This window comes from Schistocerca nitens, chromosome 4, assembly GCF_023898315.1.
Source record: "Schistocerca nitens isolate TAMUIC-IGC-003100 chromosome 4, iqSchNite1.1, whole genome shotgun sequence".
Lineage (NCBI taxonomy): Eukaryota > Metazoa > Arthropoda > Insecta > Orthoptera > Acrididae > Schistocerca > Schistocerca nitens.
In genome coordinates, this window is record NC_064617.1 from 250,776,616 (window position 1) to 250,798,263 (window position 21,648).

The window sequence follows — 21,648 nt, forward strand, 5'->3', positions numbered from 1 at the left end:
CAAACAACCTTATCCTTTAAAACTAATACATTTGTCCCACCAGTGCTTCCACTGCAAGGAGCCAGGTCAGACAAGAAGGTGCATGAGGCGATGAACTATGCCAGTTTTAGCCAAAATCTATCTAGCAGAGATGGCTGTGCATGGTGGAAGAATCAGTCTCCTTTCTGCCACAAGTTGGGTCTTTTTTGAAGAACGCTGTTGCAATCTTCTTAAAACTTCCAAATAAAGGGTCTGATTGACAGTCTGACCTGGGGGAGCAAACCCTGAATGAACTACACCCTTGGCATCAAAAAAGCAAATCAGCATTGTTTTGATGTTTGATTTGGCTTGATGACAATTTTTTTGAAAGGGGTGACGATGACATCTTCCGTTGGGTTGACTGTTGCTTTGTTTCTGGATTGCAACCATACCACCACTACTCGTGACTAGCAATACCTTTGACGAAAATCTGGATCAGTTTCATGCTGTTGTTTCAAAGTATGACATGTTTCATCTCGATGTTCCTTCTGATTGTCAGTCAGAACCCGAGGAACAAGCTTGGCAGCAACCCTTTTTATTCCCAAATCTTCCATTAAAATTCACTGAACCGCGCTCCAATATAACCCACTGATCTCTGAGAATTGCCTCAATTGTCTGTCAAAGGTCTGTGAGCACAAACTCTAGAATTTTCTCTCAATATTTTCGTCAATTTGGGGAGTTGGTGGACGTCCAGAACGAAGTCTGTCATCGAGCGACATGTTTCCATTTTTAAATCGAGCAAACCACTCGTACACTTGAGTTTTTCCCATAGCGACATCTTGGTAACATGTTTCCAACATTAAAACAGATTCAGCAGCATTTTTACTGAGACGAAAACAAAATTTTGCAGCTCCATATTGTTCACTTAAACTTGCCATAGACACAGGTTCCCAGGTAGATGCCGTGTTTCTTGACTTCCGCAAGGCGTTCGATACAGTTCCCCACAGTCGTTTAATCAACAAAGTAAGAGCATGTGGACTATCAGACCAATTGTGTGATTGGATTGAAGAGTTCCTAGATAACAGAATGCAGCACGTCATTCTCAATGGAGGGAAGTCTTCCGAAGTAAGAGTGATTTCAGGTGTGCCGCAGGGGAGTGTCGTAGGACCGTTGCTATTCACAATACACATAAATGACCTTGTGAATGACATCAGAAGTTCACTGGTTCACTGAGGCTTTTAGCGGATGATGCTGTGGTATATCGAGAGGTTGTAACAATGGAAAATTGTACTGAAATGCAGGAGGATCTGCAGCGAATTGACACATGGTGCAGGGAATGGCAATTGAATCTCAATGTAGACAAGTGTAATGTGCTGTGAATACATAGAAAGATCCCTTATCATTTAGCTCCAATATAGCAGGTCAGCAACTGGAAGCAGTTAATTCCATAAACTATATGGGAGTACACATTAGGAGTGATTTAAAATGGAACGATCGTATAAAGTTGATTGTCAGTAAAGCAGATGCCAGACGGAGATTCATTGGAAGAATCCTAAGGAAATGCAATCCGAAAACAAAGGAAGTAGGTTACTGTACGCTTGTTCGCCCACTGCTTGAATACTGCTCAGCAGTGTGGGATCTGTACCAGATAGGGTTGACAGAAGAGATAGAGAAGATCCAACGGAGAGCAGCGCGCTTCGTTACAGGATCATTTAGTAATCGCGAAAGCGTTATGGAGATGATAGATAAACTCCAGTGGAAGACTCTGCAGGAGAGATGCTCAGTAGCTCGGTACAGGCTTTTGTTGAAGTTTCGAGGAGTCAGGCAGTATATTTCTCCCTCCTACATATATCTCGCGAAGAGACCATGAGGATAAAATCAGAGAGATTAGAGCCCACACAGAGGCATACCGACAATCCTTCTTTCCACGAACAATACAAGACTGGAATAGAAGGGAGAACCGATAGAGGTACTCAAGGTACCCTCCACCACACACCATCAGGTGGCTTGCTTAGTATGGATGTAGATGTAGAAAAAACGAAACAAGAACAAAACAGCGCTCACAAAAACAATCACTGCAGATGAACAGAACAAGCCAGGTCGACAACATGGGCAGCACTGAACTGGCAATGAGTTGCACTACAAACGCCTAGCGGCAGAAATGCGTACTACACAATCTCGCCCACGGTACACAGTAATGTTTTCCGGTTTTTTTCTTTTCTTTTCTTTTCTTTTTTTTTCTTTTTTTTTGTGTGTGTGTGTGGGGGGGGGGGAGGGTTTAACGCTCGTATAGTTCTGATAATCTCCCAATGAGAATTCCATATTATTGGAGCTCTGCAGAAAGACATTCATAGTGGTAGATTTACTTCCAACGAAGAGATGCGCATCTGGGTACAATCATGGATTCGTAAGCAACAGCAAACATTTTTCCATGAAGGAATTGGCTATCTTGTCTCACAGTGGGTTAAATTCATTAACAGTTATGGGGATTAATTTTGAAATAATAAAGGTTTTACTTATCTTTTTCCGTATGTCTCATTTTCATTTGACTGCCCCTCATACATCCACCACAGCTGATCGTTATTCTAATATTTTCGTGAAGTCTACTGTCACATTTGCTGAGCAACCCGACAGTTCTATGTGATGTGCACAGCTTCCATAAGTTATAGAACCTGCGCATAACGTAAGCACAGTCTGCCACTTCTCTGCACGTTCATCTGTCTGAAAGTACCCATCATCACACAAATGCCCAAAAAGGGCTTCAAATTTAGTGGGATGTGGTTGGTGTCTGTGGGGGGACTTGTTTTGATATAGCCATGGTGCCTTTCCACTGTTTCCATCTGCTTGGCCGTACACAAACACCATCTCAGCTCGTTCCCGACATGAAGCTTACAGCACACTCTGTGAATCGCACAGCCTGCAACGCACAAGGACACACGGCACTTGGTCAGAGGAACTTTTACTCGTTCGCGCCATCTACCGACGCAGCAATGATGTCCGATTTTGCTGCTTACAGTATGCTCTGTGAATCGCACAGCCTGCAACACACAAGAACACATGGCACATAGTCAGAGGAGCTTTCACTCGTTCGCGCCATCTACCGACACAACAATGCATTTCCAAACACATTTATACGAACCTTTTTTCTCCATTTCCTGTCAGGAGTCTGTCCTTGCAGTTTGTCAGCTTTATTAATGTTCACCCTGTATATTATTTCACAAGTCAACATCGCTACCACTAACGTCATTACAGACATTTATTGTGGGTTGATATCATCTCACAATGTAATAAGTGATATAACTGTGGATTTTTTGAAAGCAAAAGGGCCCACTGAAAATCCAGACCTAACCTAACCATATATATATATATATATATATATATATATATATATATATATATATATATATATATATATATATATATATATATATATATATATATATATACTGCCTGAAAATGTTGCAGCATATGTTTTTGATGTATTTCCCAGAACTCTTGGGCCTTGTTAAATGGCTGAAATGTAGAGATTAAACCTCACTTTAAGGTCATCAAACATTTACTGAACACAGAATTGGCAATCTATGACAACAGATTAAATTGTCTGTTAGACCACAAAACCAAACTACAATAATGATTGGAATTAAAATGAGTCTTATGGTGGTGGAAACCATATGCGCATCAAATAGAACCGCCATACTCATTGAGTGCAGATGAAAGACCCACCACTCTAGTCTCTAGCGAATCATAAACCACAGCAGTCACTATCCAAAAGCAAGTCCAATCCTGTCCCGGTATACATAATGGCAGTTGTAGTTCACTTCGTAGAGACGGTGTCGGCTAGTAAAAGAAAAACTGAGTGTGAGCCAACCCGCTGCACAACCTTATGTTGCCCTATTGCAGAATTCCACATAACTGTCCTGTGATATCGGCAGCTTCCTCACTGGGGCACCTCCCCTACACATCAGCATTGTTACCCATATCGATATATCTGCATCTGCCATTTGCACATCTACTCATGTTACTGAAGAGACCAAAGCTTGAATACTATAATGGATGTAAGTTACTGAAGTTATGCAGAGATGAAGGGACTTTCATAGCATGGACTGGTGTTGACAGTTCCATCAAAACTATTTTACAGACTGAAGAAAACAATAATAACTGACTGATTGGAGTTTTCAACTTCCAGAGCAAACATGTCAGCAACTGGAAAGAAAGATGAAAAAGCGAATGGGACCCAACCTGTCAAGATGCAGCAGACAAATCTTGTGAAAATGGATGGAATGTTGTAAGTAAATTATGCAAAATATATTTCACTCAGTTTTTGATTATAAATTGCTGCTTAAAATTTTTTTGCCTTTCATACAAAATCCACATTGCATCACAATTATTACTTGTAAATTTTTTCTGAAGCATGTTTTTCCAGAAAAGAAAATAGTTAGTCGCCCAATATACATAACATAATTGATGGATTTATTCAAGGAGCATGGACAAAATTTATAAAATCAGTGTATGACTATTTAACTGATATAAAATTACTTTTGTGGTTAATGTACCTGCCTCAATGCCAAAATTTCCCTTATCACAGACATTGTCAACAAATGAATCTTCCACGCAGTCTCCTCCTCTTACCCACTGAAAAATGTAGCTTTCACTGCCAGAAAATCAAAAACACTTTTTCATCATATAGTACCAACCAGGCCTCTATACATTACTTCTTCTCAATTATCACTTTCTCCCTTTAAGCCCTTAAATGAGAGTACCTGTTCCTGCTGTTTCTTGCCACCTGGTAGCCTGTGTCTTGCTCAATGGCTTCCGCCCATATACATTATGTTTATCAATATGGTACGTCAAACTTCTCATGTGTGCTTATTGTGAACAGACCATCTTGTCAGTATTTTCCTGATCGTCTTCAACCACCTTTAACAACCAAATGCTATTCCTTCTATCGTAACACTCTAGATTATTGGTGGTTGCAGACAGTTGCTTCTCTAAATCTACAGATCTTTTTAATATTTAGTTAAATACTTCCTTAGTGATTGTATTATGGTACTATTATGACCAATCATATCTTGGATTTTGTCTATGTTGCTGCCATTCCTGCTTCTGTGACTGCCTTCACTGTGAGGTGTAGCATGTTGTAGCTTTGCCATACAGGGCTTACCTTGGGCTGGATGAACTCCCCAAAGTAAAGCCTCACCTGCCATCACCGTCCATGCATCAACACTGCCTTCATCACTCCTGCTGTTTCTCTCTCTTGGTTTTCCTATTTTATTACAGTTGTCACTCATGACACCTAATTGGACACAACATCGGCAAAACAAACAACACTTCTGTCATTTATTACACATGGGTAAACAACAGTACTCTTCTAGAACATCTTCAATATTGGTAAAATTTTGTGAGTTGCAGAAGTAAACAAAATTCGTTGGGCACCATGACACTAGTCTCCTTGTTATTTCACTGTTTGTTACTATTCTAGTAACAATTGAAAATACCAAATGCCTCTAGGTTCAAAAAACTTTCAGTAAACTGCATCACATTTCCTCTACCCCTCCCATTTCCATGAAACTAATATGAGTTGCCTTCCCCTCCACCTGCACTCCTCCCCTCCCCCCCCCCCTCCCCACTCATCCCAGTCCCAGCTCAGAACATGGATATGCTCTTGCCCAAAAGAGGCTCAAGCTGCACTGTTTCCCAACACTGGCTCTCCCACCATCGATGCCCTAACTTACAGACACAGTAAAGATCAACAGCCTGCCGGGATTTTAATAATGATTATCTATACAGTCGCTGACTGTGTAAAGCGTCAGAAGTGTCCCTACATGTGGAGGTATCTTGATTAGTATGGAGACCAAAGAAGATTGAAGCGAAAGGTTACAACTAAAAAAAAAAAAATATATGTATTAAGAGACTATAGATTCACAGTATTCCATTGACGGCACCTTCACTAATTTTAAGCATTAACTAAAGGAGAGTACATGAATACAAAACTTAGCTGGTTCACAGAAACTACACAACTCAAGGCACATTTAGTTGCACTCTACAAATACTAGTACAGTATTAGGTGGAGACTGTGTGAGGAAGTTTGACTAAATGAAAGAGAGTACTGAACCTAAAGGCACCAATCCAGGTGACAAAGGGGGAGCTCATGGTGAAATCTTATGGCATGGCTGGTGCCTTCAGTCTGCGGTTGCAGTGTGAGATGGTCACTCACTGTACGAATGAAGTGGTGTTCATATGCAAGCAACACTTCCAAGTTCTGTTCAAGCTGCTGAATAGTTAAACTACTAGCTGCTGAATAGTTAAACTACTATTAAATGCAAGGTGTAAAATGTGTCTGTGGCAAAGGCAGCTGAGGTGGTGACAGTTTGGGTTTTTATGGCTTTGCAGGTGCTACCATTTAGTGGGCTTCAAACCCCCAAAAAATATGGTATGGCTGTTGCCACCTTATGTGTAGGGGCAGGGACCAAAGTCTACCTGCTGTGATGTAAGGAACTGAACATATCTTTTCGCGACATAAGTGTCATGTTCTGGCTTGGTGCAAACAATCAGAAAAGTGGTCCTCATTGTATTGTTATATCTCCACGTGGAAGAAGAAAGAATTATTTAAAATGTTCTGTCTAAATACCATCACACATTAATTCCAAAGTATAGTTTTTAGTGGTTGCCACCATTTTTAGTAAATTAATAACTTCTCTCGAAAATACCAGATCCCAAATCCATTTTGGTTCCTCAGCACTCTAGGAATAATTATAATAATGTCTCTTTTCTCTTGCAGTTTGTATTAACGGTTTAAACTGCAATTGAAAATCAAAGGAAGTACAAATAAAACCGATATTAATTAATGAGTGCACCATCAGACTATTCATTATCATGAGGTCATGAATCTGTACTCAGACTGCATAATTTTTGATTATTAGGTTTTTTTTCCCTTTAGGGCTAGGACACACACACACACACACACACACACACACACACACGCTTCCTGTTATTACAATGACAGCTCCTTCCAAAGCGAATTCAGTGTCATCACTGTGTCATCACCTTGTCGATATGTTTTCGAGACAATTGCAACTATTGTAAAGATTACAACATTGTAAGAGTAGGCATGCTATAATTCACATTCTCGAAGATATTGCCATTTTTCATCTGTCACAGCCATAGGACATTAACAAGTTTTGGAGGAATGCACCCTTTTGGATTCCCATTTTATTTTACACTGGAAACTATAGTATTTTGGGTTAGCATGCAGGAGGTCAGCGGTTCGATTCTGAGTTAAGGTGTATTTATTTTTACTTGCTGATTTCATTCTGCCATATAATAGTAAATCCCACATTTACACAGCACAGTATTTTGTAGTGGTGAACATAACCAAAATGATTAGGTAAGTCAGAAATAGATAGTTGACATAAGTGATCTGTCACAGGACAGAATAAATATAAAAACAATATCAGTTTCAAGATGTTAAAAATGACTGCACAGTTAAATAACTCAACATCTGCTAGTCATTTATACTACATTCAGTATGTCCACTCAGCATTAGCAACCAGTGACAATAATAATTTCCATAATGACCACTGTGCTGAATCACACAGCTCTGGACTGTTCACAACATCACTGCATCCACAGATACAAGGGCAGATTGAACACATCAGTTCTTACAAGAGTGTTGGCAAAGTAGAATACTCACGCTCCTTCAGGTGTCCACACAGGAAGAAATCCAGGGGTCTTAGGCCAAGTGAATGTGGAGGCCATGATACTGGATCTCCCCAGCGAAGTCATTTCCCTGAAAATGTTCTGTCTAAATACCATCACACATTAATTCCAAAGTGTAGAGGTGCACAATCATGTTGGAACCATAACCTCTGCTGAACATGAAATGGAACATCTTCCATTATGCCAAACAAATGGTTTGAGAAGAATGCATGATACCTTTTCAAGTCAACTGGTCAGCCAACACATAGGAACCAAAACTCTTGTTTCCGGATATTCCGGCCAGACATTGATGCCAAAGGGAGCTTGATAGCTGCGGTCATGGGTGACGTGCAGGTAACAATACAACAATGATGGGCATTGTGCATATTGAAGAGACCCTCATGAGTAAATGCTGCTTTATCTGACTGTATTACAGTGTTTATGAAGTTGTTGTTGGGTTCCTCTTGTTGTTGGAACCATTCACTGGACTGCATCTGCAGATGGCAGTCTGTAGAATGCAGGTGTTGAGTTACAGAATAATTATAGGGGTGCAGCCCATGCTAGTGCAGTACATCAATGATCATGGATTGTGAGACATGCAGCTGCCTTGCTGTGCTACACGTACTTCACTGGGTTTCTTGGTGTATGACCTCCAGAATAGCTTCCTCAGTAGATGTAGTATGACGAGATCATTGATGACCTCTGTCATGTGATGATGGAAGGAGGGAACTTGTCTCCCAACACCGAAGCTCCAGATAACAAAACACATTTTTATATAGGTGACATTGACCAGGATATCTAGCAACATATTCATGAGCAGCAGTACCAACCCAGTTATTAGATGCACCAAGGACCAGAAGCATATCCACATATTCATCATTTGTGTGTGCCATATGTCTGCCACACTGTTCTTGAATAACACAAGAAGGAAATACAATATGATATGAATGTATATGGAGTCGGTCATAGGTATGTTACTCCGCTGGCAACTAGTCTCTGTCTTGCAAACAGCATATTCAGTATAAACACGTCATTAGTCACAGTGGACTGTTCCACCTAACATGCATCACCTTTCTTGCGGCTTTTGTTCTGCACGATTCATCCCAACATTGCTAACTGTGAAATGTTCAGTTTGGAATTACATTGTTTCCCTAATGGTAATGGATGTGATATTTCCGCATTTCCATTGATAATAATAATAATAATAATAATAATAATAACAATAATATCAATGCATGGAGATAATTACTAAATAGCATGAGTTTATCAGTCTCAATGTTGAAAGGCATAATTAGTGGTTCCATGGCGATAATTCATATGAATGGTAACTAAGTTTGAAAATTATTTTCAAAGCATGTTGTTAACCCTACTGGTGACTTAAGGCCCTAACAAAATGTAATGGGCCAGAACATGACAAGAATAATAGTTGGTACTAATTGATGGGACCACTGGGGGAGTACAAACGGAAAGCAGGTTTGGAATGTAGTAGATGCAGTGGTGCAGAACAATTTGCATTCATGGTGTGCAACAGGCCTCCATAAAACCTGACCAACAAAAATGATTGTATTTCATTTCTGTGTTCATAATATCTAAGCGCAAATGTTTTATAGAAGACCCGCTGCAGTCACTGTATGATGATTAGGATGCCAGATCAGATACTGTACCAAAAGGACTACAGTTAGCAAATAAAAACAAATATGCCTTGACCCAGTATCGAACCCTGACCTCCTGCATGCCAACTGAAAATGCTATCCACTGCACAACTGCACAGCTCTACTCCTATAAGATGTCAGAGATAGTTATCATACGTGTGATTACAGTGTTGCCAGACTGCAATCTTTAATTTCCAATTACTGTCAAAAGTACACACAGGACGAAATTTCGTAAGAGACATTTTTCTATTGCTAACATGTGATAAGTGCATGAATCTTTCTTCACATTGCATGGTCTGATCTTTTTTACCTTGACTTATCTTCTACCTTATCATATGAATTTCTCATGTTGTCCACAGAAAATTAGATTTGAGTACATTACCTGAAAATGAAGCCATGGCTGAAGCCAGAGGCTGACAGTGAGATGATATGCTTGGAAAGATGCTGAGTCATCATATGAAAAGATGTCCTATCTACCTGAAAGTAGCAAGTGTTGGACAAGAGTGGTCCTGTAGGGGTAATGGATCTTGAAGAAGCAGCAAAGAACAGAGTTCAGGAATTCTGCAGAATTTGGACTAAAGTTTTAATGTGAACATCTTGAAGAATCAAACATAGGGATTTGAGATTTTAGAGTCATAGGTCTCAACACTGGTTACCACTATATGCTCATTGAGAGAATCCTCTGGGAAATAATAAGAAACAAGTCAAACATGCGATAAATTAGAATATTTTGCCTTCATAATCCTACTAGAATGGAAAAAAATATTGAATGTGAGAAAACATTATGTATTACACTAAATAATAATAATAATAATAATAATAATGTTGATAATAATAAGGTGAATTATTAGTGAAAAGACTCCCTCTCTAAAAATGGTCTCCAAGACCAGGGAATTACCATTTCTACCTTTTCATTGCCTGTAAGTATTATTTCTTGCGTTATTGCTATGATAGACACAAAAGCTGTATTATGAGCTGTGATAACGTTGTTGCAATAGGAAATGGTCTGGTAACCATAAATCTACGTCATATAAAAATTTTAGTTTTATGGAATATGTTATAAAAAAAGTATGTTAGTGCACTTATACAACATCTCTCAAAGAATCTACAGTTAAATCAATTGAAATCACAGTGTATTAGCATTTTTTTTTTAATTTACAAGAGACAAAACAAAAAATAACTAACCGTACACATTACAAACTGAAGTTGGAGAGGAGAGAAAGAAAAAGAAAGGGAAGGGGCTTTTGATGTCAGCTGCATTGGGGCGATGAGGGAAAATGTGTGAGAGACTAGAATCCAAAGCCAGGATTTTCCACGTACTAGACAGGTGCATTAACCACTGTGCCATGTGAACACAGTGTTGAACACAACCGTGTGGACTGTCTTGGCATGTCTCTCAGCCAGCCCGCATTCCCACCTAGCTCCACCTATCCTCAGTCCGTGTCGATGTCCTTGATGCTCGCTACTTTGAGTTTGAGGAGGTTGGGTGTAATTGTGAATCTGCACTCAGGGTGGTGGGTTCATTGCCCATTTTGGCAAATCAGTTATATGAGTGCATGGTGTCTGTTCTTTTGGACATATCTGAAAGAACAAACACCATGCAGAATCCATCGATGTGATATATATTATGTAAATTGAAGGAGGAAGGGGGAAGAAAGGAAAGAAAAGGGATGGGACTATTGATATCAGCTGCATTGGGACTGTGTGTGGAATCAGTGGAAATGAGTGAAAGCAGCAATCTCCCACTTACTACCGAGCGAGGTGGCGCAGTGGTTAGACACTGGACTCGCATTCGGGCGGACGACGGTTCAATCCCGCGTCCGGCCATCCTGATTTAGGTTTTCCGTGATTTCCCTAAATCGCTCCAGGCAAATGCCAGGATGGTTCCTTTCAAAGGGCACGGCCGACTTCCTTCCCCGTCCTTCCCTAATCCGATGAGACCGATGACCTCGCTGTCTGGTCTCCTTCCCCAAACCAACCAACCCACTTACTAGGCTTACTAGGCAGCTGCATTAACAAATCCATCACCCAGTCACAGTTTTTTTCACTCATCACTGCTTATTCTGCATATTCCTTCCCTTTTATATCCCCTACACCTTCAATTTACATAATGTGTATAACAGCTCAAATTCTGTGTGGTGTCTGTTTGTTTGGACATGTCAGACAGAACAGACACAATGACTTCATATAATTGGTACTCAACCTACTTGAATACTTTAAGGATCTGTTACAAATTTACTATGACAAATCCCATACATAGACATTCATATGAAAAATTAAAAAAGATATTTCTACAAAGAAGAAAGCCAGTGATATCTACATTTATCAGTCCAGTAACAAATGTAAAGCTGCTTGGAAAATAGTTAAAACAGAAGCTGGGCTCACTGCAAAAGATCTACTAGTTCCACTAAGTACAGGTGAGCCAAATAATAGTTTTATAAATTCTGTGAAATTAGCAATATCAAATGAAAGAAGTTTAGATGACAAAGATAGACTTCCAGTTCACAAGAAGCAGTGCTTAAGGTAGACTTACCAAAATTTGGGTGGCGGACTATTTATCCCCAGGATAGACTGGATGTTGTCATGTCACTGAGCAACTCCAGAACTGAGTATATACACGGTTTCTCTAATTTTGTCATAAAAAGAATAATAGATGTGTTTGACTGTTTCAACTCATAAATAGGATGTTTAGAGAGGGAACATTTCCGGACTGTCTGAAACTGACAATTGTCTTGCACATATACAAAAGGGAGACTGAAATACACCCCAAAATTACAGACCCACAGCCTTTGTACCAATAATTTCGAAAATTATTGTAACATTAATGAAAGATCCAGATCTCACCTTGGCATCTGACACAGTCCCACATAGCATTTTGTTTAAGAAACTTGAGACATATGGAATAACTAAAACAAAACTAGCATTACTGAAATCATATTTTGCAAAGAGAAACCAGATTGATCTTGTAAATTCAAATAATAAATCTGATCTTCTGAAAGTAAAATGCAGAGTCTGACAAGGATCTGTGCAGGTAACTCTCTTATTTATTATCTATGTGAATGACTTCTCTAACCTACTACCTTATAAATTTTTCCTGTATGTTGGTGATATAACTTTTATTGCATACATCATGATGTGAATGCTGCTAAACATGTGAACAACTCCATGATGGAAAAGGTACCTCAGTTGTACCAGAAAAAGCAGGCTGACATTAAATAATAGTAAAACTGAACATATCCTCTTTCCTCTTAGAAATATTAATAATGGACAAAATCACACAGTAAACTTGTTAGTCACCTATCTTGATAGTACATTATTCTGGAACACCCACATAGAAAAGCTCTATAGTAAATTATCAAGAGTTCTATTCTTCCATACACATCTACATTATAGGATACTACTTTTGGGAAACTCTGCTGGGGCAAGAGAGGTCTTTATCTGGTGGAAGAAATCCATCAGATGTTTATTTGGTTAAAGCATATTAACTTCTTGTAAACAATACTTTGTTGAACATAAGATACTTAAGCCCCCAGCCTCTTCATACTCATGATACTTATGCAAGCTAAACAGAATACCCATGAGTATGAAAATAGGTCAGGTGTGCGCTTACATAGTAACAGAGATAGGCTCTTATTAGTCATTCCGTGGACTCAATTACGTAAAGTCAAAAATAATTTTTCAGATGCTGGCAAAACATTTTTCTACAGTATACCTTACAGCACAATGATATTAGATAAAATAAATTTAAAATGGTGATAAGACATGGCTGAAAGAAAATGTGTTTTGTAAAAATAAATGTATTTATATGTACTGAAAAAATGATAAACTTTCATTAATGTGACTGAATACAACCTTATCTGTAGCCTACATAATCTCTGTAGCAAAATGTTTGATAATCTAAATCTGTTTATCTTATAACCAATATCTACGTAATGTTATTTATACATGTTAACCTTTGTCCAATCAGGCATGTATTGACAATACCTTATTCAACACCACAGTTGTCCACAGGCAAATAAATAAATTTCAGTTTCATAGATTAGTAAATGTATAATTTATTTTATAGTAGTGCATTAATATACATACATCAAAAAAAGTTTTGCATCACCTCAGTTCCCAGAACTCCTGATGATAGACATTGACTGTGGATATTGTATCACAGAACACAGTCCCTTTGACTGTTCAGAGATGTCACTAATCCCCACTCCCCAAAGATGTAAACAACCATACATGAGCAGCACATATTAGACAGAGGAGATCCGACAGCCGATGCAGTTCCAGTCATTCCACCAGGAAGGAGGTACATGGCTCAGGTTTTCTGTAGTTCAGCCATACCTAGATGGTCAATACTGTGGTTTGATCACATCCGCATTGTTATTTAGTGGCAGGAAGCACTCTCAACAAGGGAAGTGTCCAGGTGTCTCAGAGTGAACCAAAGCGATGTTGTTTGAACATGGTGGAGATACAGAGATATAGGAACTGTCAATGACATGCCAATGCTCAGGCCGCCCAAGGGCTACTACTGCAGGGGATGACTGCTACCTACGGCTTATGGCTTGGAGGAACCCTGACAGCAATGCCACCATGTTGAATAATGATTTTCGTGCAGCCGCAGGACGTCGTGTTATGACTAAAAACTGTGTGCAATATCCTGCATTGTGTGCAACTTCACTCCCAACACACATGGCAAGGTCCATCTTTACAACCACAACATGCAGTGCAGTACAGATGGGCCCAATAACATGCCAAATGGACCGCTCAGGATTGACATCACGTTCTCTTCACCGATGAGTATTACATATGCCTTCAACCAGACAATCGTCGGACACATGTTTGGAGGCGACCCGGTCATGCTGAACACCTTAGACACACTGTCCGGTGAGTGCAGCAATGCTGTTTTGGGGTGGCATTATGTGGGGCTGAGGTACACCGCTGGTAGTTATGGAAGGCGCTGTTACGGCTGTATGATAGGTGAATGCCATCCTCCAACTGATAGCACAACCATATCGGCAGCATATTGACGAGGCATTCATCTTCATAGACAATTCGTGCCCCCATCATGCACATCTAGTGAATGACTTTCTTCAGGATATTGACATCACTTAACTAGAGTGGCCAGCATGCTCTCCATACATGAACACCATCAAACATGCCTCAGATAGATTGAAAATGGCTGTTTATGTTGATTTCTACTCCAACTTTCTGCACAGGCTCCGGAACTCTCAGAACCGAGGTGATGCAGAACATTTTTTGATGTGCCCACATTGTTTCTGTTTACAACACATCAATGTTTCTGTTACAGAAGAGAGGCTCTATGTACTCAAGAGAAAGCAAATAAAACATGGGAGAAGAAGTGGGGATTTATGACTCAATATAGAAAGGTACAAATAATTCTACAAGAACAAATACACTATGTGATCAAGAATATCTGAACACCCCCAAAAACATACGTTTTTCATATTAGGTGCATTGTGCTGCCACCTATTGTCAGGTACTCAATATCAGTGACCTCAGTAGTCATTAGACATCATGAGAGAGCAGGAATGGGCGACTCATGGACTTCGAACGTGGTCAGATGATTGTAAGTCACTTGTGTCATATGTCTGTATGTGAGATTTTCACACTCCTAAACATACCTAGGTCCACTGTTTCCAATGTGATAGCGAAGTGGAACTGTGAAGGGACACGTACAGCACAAAAGCGTACAGGCCGACCTTGTCTGTTGACTGGCAGAGACTGCCGACAGTTGAAGAGGGTCATAATGTGTAATAGCCAGACATCTATCCATCACACAGGAATTCCAAACTGCATCAGGATCCACTGCAAGTACTATAACAGTTAGGCAGAAGGTGAGGTATTTCATGGTCGAGCAGCTGCTCATAAGCCACATATCACGCCAGTAAATGCCAAATGACACCTTGCTTGGTGTAAGGAGCATAAATATTGGACGATTGAACAGTGGAAAAACATTGTGTGGAGTGACAAATCATGCTACACAATGTGGCGATCTGATAGCAGGGTGTGGGTGTGGCAAATGCCCGGTGAAAGGGTCATCTGCCAGTGTGTGTAGTGCCAACAGTAAAATTCAGAGGTGGTGGTGTTATGGTGTGGTCGTGTTTTTCATGGAGGGGGCTTGCACCCCTTGTTGTTTTGCATGGCACTATCACAGCACAGGCCTACATTGATGTTTTAAGCACCTTCTTGCTTACCACTGTTGAAGAGCAATTCAGGGATGACGATTGCATCTTTCAACATGATCGAGCACCTGTTCATAATGCACGAGCTGTGGCAGAGTGGTTACACGACAATAACATCCCTGTAATGGACTGGACTGCACTGCACCGAGTCCTGGCCTGAATCCTATAGAACACCTTTGGGATGTACTGGAACGCCGACTTCATGCCAGGCCTTGCCGACCACATCAAAACCTCTCCTCAGTGAAGAAAAGGCTGCCATTCCCCAAAAAATCTTTCAGCACCTGATTGAATACATGCCTGCGAGAGAGGAGGCTGTCATTAAGGCTAAGGGTGGGCCAGCACCATATTCAGTTGCAGCATTACCGATGGAGCGAGCCACCAACTTGTAAGTCATCTGCCAGGTATCTGGATACTTTTGATCACATAGTGTACATGTAACACCTTACAATAATGTTTGTTGACTTTGTGTTGAAGGGTACTGAAACACTGCTTATGCCTTATATTCATAACAATTTTGGAAAAAACCTTCATTGAAATTATGACTCAACTATTAAGATATTTTGTAACTTGTCTTATCTTCATATAGTGCATTGTTCTTTTTGTACTCGTGAGAGTAAATTGGTCTTAAATTACAGCTCATATTCACAGCTGTCATGAGTTGTTTTGTCCCAACTGACCTTGCTTTGTCCCTGCTGTAGTATCTGTAATTCCTTTGCTGCATTGGAGAGCTGGAGCTGAGTTTCGTGGAGCCGGAGGGAGAGCTCGAAGTTTTCCTTGCGTAGGCAAGTGACGTTTTCAAGCTCGACAAGGCACTTGTGCATTGTTTCTTGTAACGTCGTCGACAGAGACGAGCATGTATGGATGAGATGAGCCCGGACCAATGTGTCACGGGGGGGGTTTGCTCTACAGAGCACGGGGGAAGTGAGTCTTGGACGGGTGATGAAACACGGTGTTTCACACTAGGTCTGGTGAAAGTTTGTGGTGTTGCAAGAAGTCAATGCCTAGTATAGGTTCGTCAATTTCCCACACTACAAAAATCCACTCGAGTTTGCGGAGAGTGAGACGACGTGGGAAGTTGAACCCGAGCATTGTAGTTTAGTTGAATTCACGGCCTGCAGTGAAGCATGATGAGGGCGGATGTTCGACAATGCTAAGGACGTAGGCAGCAGTGAAACATCGGTGCCTGTGTCCACTAGGAAAAGGTATCCCGACGAAATGTCTTTAATGTAAAGTCGTCTGCAATTATCTGGTTGTTCCCAGACAGAATGGAGCACTGGGGGGTGCCTGTCATGTTGTGTGCAGGAGGCAGCACCCGGACCTACCTGCAATTGGCGTTTGGGAAGTAACAGGGTGGTCTGCAGTTCCGTGCCGCCTCACCAAACCGTGTGTGTAAGTAACAGTACGGGTAGTGCAGTTGCCTTTCCTGCAGAACGTTCATTGCCAGTGGCGGTGGCCAAGGTTTGGTGGCCGCAGCAGGCTCGGTTGCAGGAGGGGGTGTGACCCTGGGCAGAGCCGGTGGCATCCCAGTAGCTTGTTTACTGCTTACCGGAGTGAGCGGAACGGTCGGCACAGTGCGGCCCTGGCCGCGTCCAGCCGCAGGACGATGAGCCTGGACCTGAGACTTGCCAGGTAGGCAGTGGCTGGCGAAATAGAGCAGTGATGCATCGTGCAGCTTGTCAGCAATTGTCACTCTTTTCTCTACAGGTTCGGGAGACCTCTGAGCCAGAGCAAAGCAGATGTGAGGAGATAGTTTATCTGACCAGATGGCAAGGAGAGCTGTGTCAGAGAGTAGATTGGCGCTGACCAGGGCACATAGCCATCTCCAGAGCTGGGAAGGTTTGTCGTTGCCTAATTGCTCGACGTGGAGCACTTGCCGTATTGCTGCCTCAGTTGAGTGTGCAAGCCGACGTAGAACTGTCTTTTTGGCTAGAGTGTACCGGGTAGATGAGTCCAGGGCATCAACCAGGTCAGCAATCAAGTCCCCCTGGTCGTGCAGCTGGGTGATGAGGCACAGAAACCTGGTTGACTTGTCTGCAATTTTGAACCAGGTTGTAGCTCTGTCGGGATTAAACAGTGGCAGCGTCGGTAAGCATTGTAGAATGTTCGGAAGAACAGGTTGAGTTGAGTTCGTCGGGGCACTGCCTGAAACGAGCTTTTGTTGCTGTAGTATTCCATGAAAGTGTGCCTCTAGGGGATGTGGCAACGACGGCTGTTCGGGTGGCAGCGTGAAGGTGACATGTTGTGGTTGGGCACGATCCGTCGCGAAGTGGAAGGCCGACGCAGGTGAGACACCGTAACATGTCGATTGCGGTTGCGGAAGCTCAACATGTTGCGGGTGTGTTCGGATTGACATGTCGCGGAAGACCGACGCGGATGAGGCACCAAGATGCGCTGAGAACGGTAGCAGAAGCTCAAATGGAGCCGGTGCGGGGGCGATAGGTGCGAAAATGTTCAAAGTTTGAGAATGCATGTCAGTCTGTGGAAAGCTCAATGTATGATCAGAGCCGGGGCCACCTGTGTTGCAGGGAGGCTGCGGAGGTGTGGGCTATCCAGAAGCACAGTGTAGGAAATTGTTTCGAACGTGGGACGGAATGTGTGAATGTTCACTGTTCATAGTCACTCCACTTAAAATGGTGTGTGAATAAGGTGAATGTCGTGGCACAAAACACTGAGGCATAGCAGCGGGACGGAGGTGTAGGTCAGGCACAGATAACAAGTTATTATTCCTGTTGCAGGCCGAGGTATCGAAGTAGGAAGGCATGTGTTGATGCTGAACTGAGGCAGGCGCGAGCGTGGTCGGATGTTGAGTAGGTTGACCAGTGAACAAATCAGTTCCAGCCACGTGGCAGGTATCCACGTGGTACTGCACGGATTGCAGCATGGAAAATCGTTGTCATGGTGGTGGTAGGTTGTCCAACGAAGCATTTGCAGAAATCAGCATTGGTCCCGCACTGCACGGATATCTGTAAGAGGTAATTGCACAGTCGATGAAGGAGGGCACATGTGGTGGGAACAAAGGCGTTTGATAGCCGGTTTCATGTGCATCTACTCCATTGAATTCTGCATTATGACTTGACTGTTCTAAAATCTGGTCCCTTTCAAAGTCTTTTTCAGTTTAGGGAAATGCCAGAAATCACTGAAATGCTAGGTCAGGGGAATAGGGAGGCTGACAAATCACAGCTGTGTTGTGTTTGGTACAAAAGCTCTGAATTAATTAATAACAATGAACAGAAGCATTATTGGGGTGAAGGTTTCAACTGCCTGCTGCCCACAGTTCCAGCCGTTTGCATCTCACTACTTCATCAAGCTGACAGAATTCTTGGTATTACTTCTTATTGACTTAAGCTCTTGGTAATACTCCTAATTGACTTTCGTAGCTTCTGCAACATATTCGGGATGGACCATGCTATTGGAGTCAAAAATGACGGTCAACACGACTTTCATGTTGCTGTGTACCTGTCTCACTTTTCTGGGTCTCGGCGATAATGGATGCTTCCATTGCTATGACTGGAACTTTGTTTCTGGATCATACCCATAACTCCAGGATTCATCACAAGTGATCACTGGGTTAAGAAAGGTGGGATTCTGTTCACAGTACTCACCCAGCATGTACTGTGCAATCTCTGAACAAAGTTGCTTCTGCTCAGTTGTTAGCAACATGGCAAAATTTTGCTTACATTCACCTGAGGTCTAAATGTTCCATTAAAATGGAATGAATGGATCCAATGCTAATTTAACCTCATCTGCAAGTTCTATGACTGTTATTTGTCTATTCTGGATCACCAGGGTCCTTACGTGATCAATAACAATCTCATTTGTGGGTGTTGATGGCCTATCCGAACGTGCTTCACTCTCCACCAATGACCATCCATCTTTGAAGCAGTTTTACCACTCTTTTATCTGTGATGTAACCATTGCTTCCTCCAACACTTTGTGATGAAGCAAGCTGGGATAATTTTACTTCCCCTCTTGTTTTGCCATCTGCCTACTTAAATTCATTTTTGAATTAATTACCATTAACATACATGAGTATAACCTGCATTTTCGAAAAAGAGAAACGTTGGCTCTTAGTTTTAAGAATATAACACCAGATCTAATTTTGTGATTAGTTTTATGCATGTAATTGATTTTCCAATTTATTTTGACTATTCCTAGTTAGTGTCTTTTGTTATAGGGCAAAATCAGTGATTGTTTTGTAACTTAAAGTCTATTGTTGATGTAGAAGCAAATATATATTCCATATTAACTATAAACATTTTGTAGATGAAATATTAGTAATCTTAAAGTATCTATTTGGCTCCATTCGAAAACATGTTAGCAAAACCAGTCCTTCATCAATTCCAAAGTAATTTTCAGTTTGATGTGATGTTTAAAGCTTTCCCGGCTTACTGATTGTTCCATAAAAACACGGGAGAACTGCCGGATATCAGTAACTTCCTGCCACGGTATTTCGGCGCAGAGTCTTCTGGCCATCTTCAGGTGAATGCCACTGTAGTAGTACTGGCGAGTACGCGCTGAGCTCCGCTATTTAAAGCCACTGCCACTCAGAAGGCTTTAAATAGCGGAGCTCAGCGCATACTCGCCAGTACTACTACAGTGGCATTCACCTGAAGATGGCCAGAAGACTCTGCGCCGAAATATCGTGGCAGGAAGTTACTGATATCCGGCAGTTCTCCCGTGTTTTTGTGGAACAATTTTCAGTTTCATCAAAAGCTGATAACGATGTCTGTTGATTTCATCATTTAAACAAATAATTCAGTTTAACTCTTGTAGTAGAAGAAACTGTTAAAAAGAACAATTTTTCGATGTATTCAGTTAATTTAATGAGTTAAGTTTTAATTGTAATTTCTGTAAATTTAACTTTGAACAATGTGTAGTTTCAGTACCTATTATTGTGAGGATATATAAGGGCCCGATTTTTGGTCCCGAGACAGTCAGTCCACGGCCAAGTTTCAGATGAGAAATCTTTGTTGGTTAGAACAACAACAACAACAATGCCCAACCTAAATGTGAAATAAGTGTTACGCAATTAGGCCATGTGTAAAAACAATGACAGTGTCTGCTCCATACGTACCTTTCTTTTCTTCAAGAACTGTGAACTTTGTGGTTAGGTTTTTACTGCTCACAGATATTCAACAGTAAACTATTGTAGCAGTATGTGAATGTTCGCCTGAAAACTATTAATGAGGCTCATTGAAAGTTAAACAATAGTGCACTGGCCATATTAAATGTGAATATGGGGGGGGGGGGTTATGAAAAGTGAAAGTAAACAACTGTGGAATGCAAATGTGCACCTGTCAGCTTCATCATTTACAGTAGACAGTACTGCACTTCCACCCCTATTTTTTCAGCCAGTACGTCAACACCGAGGACAGCAAGCGAAGAAATAAAGAAGGCAAACATCATCACAACTTGTTGAATCTTGCACACTGTTTCAACTCGAGAGTTGCCGAGCTCAAAACAAAATAAGATTCAGTAACATTGTTACACATTTTATGTCTTTTGCCCACAGTACAAAATCCAATGACTACCACTTAGACGTGTTCACTTGTCAACAGCTAGCCAGCAACTGGTTGTTTCTGCAGTCATGGAAAAAAATCAGGCATTCACACTATGTATGCCTGCAAGCAAAGAGTGCGCACCTGATACCATTGTTGGCTTCAACAATAAAAAAATAAGGTTGGATGCTTTTGAACAGCCCTCACGCACCAAAATATTGCAACTCAATAGTCTCACACGTTTATTAACGGTGTCCATTGCAGTGACAGCATGTGACACACAATAGATGTCACAAGTGTCTCTTATTCCACAACACCTGTATTATGGAACTAAGAATGTCTTGTGAAGGTGTGAATGCAATACCCATAAATCCAATACCCATAAATCGTGCATTTTTAAGGATTCTTTTGTCTCTTTTACTTTTGAACAATCTGTAATATCCAGAATTAAAAATCTCATCTATTAGTCTTGTCTCTTGCAAGGCTAAAATTTCAATTGTTAAAAAAAAGGCCCCTCAGTGTTTTAGGACTGGGGAGACTGGCTCAGTCAGACAGAAAGTGAAATTTTTGTGAGTCCACATGTTTGAGCTGGTAAAAAGGAGTTAAAAATAGCTGTAACAGAATAACTGTGCAGAAGTAGTTACAAGC

The 21,648-nt window shown here is 41.1% G+C and overlaps 1 protein-coding gene across 1 annotated transcript in view; it reads left to right on the plus strand.

Moving 5' to 3' along the window:
- LOC126252233 (uncharacterized protein C20orf85 homolog) overlaps positions 1–21,648 on the plus strand; it is a 71,720-nt gene that overhangs the window by 37,219 nt on the left and 12,853 nt on the right. Inside the window, exons 2-3 of the mRNA XM_049953105.1 lie at positions 4,145–4,243; positions 14,608–14,686. Of these exons, the coding sequence (XP_049809062.1) occupies positions 4,152–4,243; positions 14,608–14,686 (171 nt within the window). The 5' untranslated portion in view covers positions 4,145–4,151. The remainder of the gene's footprint in view (positions 1–4,144; positions 4,244–14,607; positions 14,687–21,648) is intronic.